Raw genomic sequence first — 2,500 nt, forward strand, 5'->3', positions numbered from 1 at the left:
TCTCTGTCTCTCTCTCTCTCTGTCTCTCTGTCTCTCTGTCTCTCTCTCTCTCTCTGTCTCTCTCTCTCTCTCTCTCTCCCTCTCAGATTAAAGGCCTTCGAGGAGAGCGGGGCGTACAAGGCAGTGTGGCGGTGGAGGTCAGGATGGCGTTGTGTCCAATCAGCCGCCGTCCTCTCGAGTGCTTGATGAGAGGGAGCAGATGATCATGAGCGGAGGTCACATACGGAGGTACATGAGAGCTGTGGTGTGTGTTTACTCTGACATGTAATACAACCTGCAGCTGGACAAACACAGGACACACACACACACACACACACACACACACACACACACACACACACACACACACTCTCTCTTTGTTCACCTCTCTCTCTCTCAGGGTGACTGACGACGCCCGTGAGGACGAGATGGAGGAGAACCTGGCTCACGTCGGCAGCATCGTGGGAAACCTGAAGAGCATGGCGCTGGACATGGGCAACGAGATCGACGCGCAGAACGTCCAGATCGAACGCATCCAGGGAAAGGTACGGCGTTCACACGTCTACACTTTGAAGTGTTCCATGAGGTGTCAATAAAACCTCAGCACGGGCTAACACACAAGAAGGTTACTTTTTATCTCAGTGATGAAAAAGAACAAAATCTCCTTCACAGGTTGAACTCATGTTCTTTAAATGTTACACATCTTGCAGGAATGTCGCGGTCACACTGACAATCCGTCGTGTGTGTGCTGTGCAGACGCCGACTCGACTGCGCGTCCTTTAAAAAAAAAAAAAAATTCTTGAGTGCGTCTGTTTGTAAACTGAGCGCGCTTCATGATGTGTTACGACGTTCTGTAGAAGAGGTAACCGTGCTCAGGCCTGGTTTGTCCTGGAGCAGTGTGATCGCAGGCCGTGCAGGCTGGCGGGGCGCTCCAGACAAACATAAAGCAGTTTGTTTAATTACAACAAGAAAAACTGTCAAATATTCAGGTACCTAATCTGAATCTGATATTCCAGCTTTGTAGATACCACACACTGTTATGTAAAGTATCTTGAAAAATGCAAACTGACGGATGGAATTCAATTTTCGCTGTGAAAGAATCTGATAACCGGTGAGCTTCTCCCGTCTTTGCTGCCTTTGTCCCGGCCTTTTTTTGGAACAAATATGGGGAACAAGGCCCGAGTCCACCTTTAGCCTTTTTTCCCGGGCAGAAAAAGTTTTATGTTTCAGATCGGCGGCAAAAATACGGGGGAATATCGTACATTTGGTAAAGACCGCCCGTGATGTCATCAGCGCCTTTCTGAAAAAGTTGAAACATTTTCAACTTGAACGCTCGGAGCGGCGGCACAAAAACGGCAGAGCGCTCGTAAAAATAAAAAATAAACGCTGGCCGCTGTGCTTTTCATCCAGCTCATCTACTTCTCATTGAAAACAACTGAGGAAAAAGACGCTAGGTGGACACGGGGCCTAAATGTCCAAAAACAGGCAAACATCTCCGTTTGATTTGTTGTCTTTGTGCTATTTTCAGTCCAATAAGGGTTTCAGTTTTCAAATCATCACATTCTCCTTCAACTAACATTTGACTCAACGTCCCAAACTCTGAGGAGATGTTTTAACGAAAGGAGGAAACGTTTCTGTTCCTCATGTAGTCGAGATTTTTATTCAGAATGCATTCCAGCACGAGCGCTTCTGATTAATACTTCCTGTTTCTTCTCTCTCTCTCTCTCTCTCTCTCTCTCTCTCTGTGTGCAGGCTGATCTCAACGTGTCTCGCATCGACGCCGCCAACCAGAAAGCCAACAACCTCATGAAACGATAGAAGGAACGCGCTTCCATTCCACTCTTCTGATAATCAGCTGGAGTTCAGTGTGCCGTCTCGTTCTGCGTCAAAGTGTTGCAGCACGTTTTAAAACCTCCTCTGTGATATTCCTAAAGTCATCCTTCATTTCTAAAGTAGTGACCTTTGAGGTGTTTCTTATCGTGTGTGTCGTGATGTAATATTCCTGCTTGTGCTCATTGAACGCTGAGAGTTTCTCTGTAATGTAGAACATGACTCTTTTAAAATCTGTCATTGGATAATTGATCCCCCCCCCCCCCCCTCGAGGTGGCCTCGGCGGTCGGTCAGCAGAGAGTGAGACCTCAGCGAGCTTTAATGATCCCTGCGGGAGAAACTGGGTCACTGCGGCCGCCCCGACGCCGCCAGCAGCAGCAGCAGAGAGCACAATCAGACAAAAAAAAAAAAACAAGAAAAAAATTCCAAAAAGGTGAAAATGTTGTGAACAACAAACACAGCGGAGAGAGCGGCTCATCGGGCCTGAGCGTGCAACTTGACTAATTAAGTGTCTTTTCTTCCTTCTGATGTGCAGAATATGTGTCCAGATGTTCTATAAATATAAATAAAACAACCAAAAGGCAAACTGTTTTATTTGTCAATGTAAACATGATTGTGTAACACACACCCCTCCTCCTTTGTCTGGGAAGAAATGTTGCATTGAGGTTCAAACACGTGCATGAGGGCGCCC

The 2,500-nt window shown here is 46.8% G+C and overlaps 1 protein-coding gene across 1 annotated transcript; it reads left to right on the forward strand.

Moving 5' to 3' along the window:
- Positions 1-6: 6 nt before the first annotated feature.
- Positions 7-1,861, forward strand: zgc:101731 (SNARE_SNAP25N and SNARE_SNAP23C domain-containing protein). The gene is made up of 3 exons (XM_061047279.1): positions 7-228; positions 380-524; positions 1,732-1,861. The coding sequence occupies exons 1-3, from the start codon at positions 200-202 to the stop codon at positions 1,795-1,797; spliced, it is 240 nt and encodes a 79-aa protein (XP_060903262.1). The 5' UTR covers positions 7-199; the 3' UTR covers positions 1,798-1,861.
- Positions 1,862-2,500: the final 639 nt, after the last annotated feature.

This window comes from Labrus mixtus, chromosome 9, assembly GCF_963584025.1.
Source record: "Labrus mixtus chromosome 9, fLabMix1.1, whole genome shotgun sequence".
NCBI lineage: Eukaryota > Metazoa > Chordata > Actinopteri > Labriformes > Labridae > Labrus > Labrus mixtus.

What these genes read in the sequence shown, in the direction of transcription:
- zgc:101731 (XM_061047279.1), top strand. Translation starts at nt 200, where the DNA reads ATGATCATGAGCGGAGGTCACATACGGAG. An exon ending in AGCGGAGGTCACATACGGAG is followed by an intron (nt 229 to 379) that starts GTACATGAGAGC and finishes TCTCTCTCTCAG; the next exon opens with GGTGACTGACGACGCCCGTG. An exon ending in TCGAACGCATCCAGGGAAAG is followed by an intron (nt 525 to 1,731) that starts GTACGGCGTTCA and finishes CTCTGTGTGCAG; the next exon opens with GCTGATCTCAACGTGTCTCG.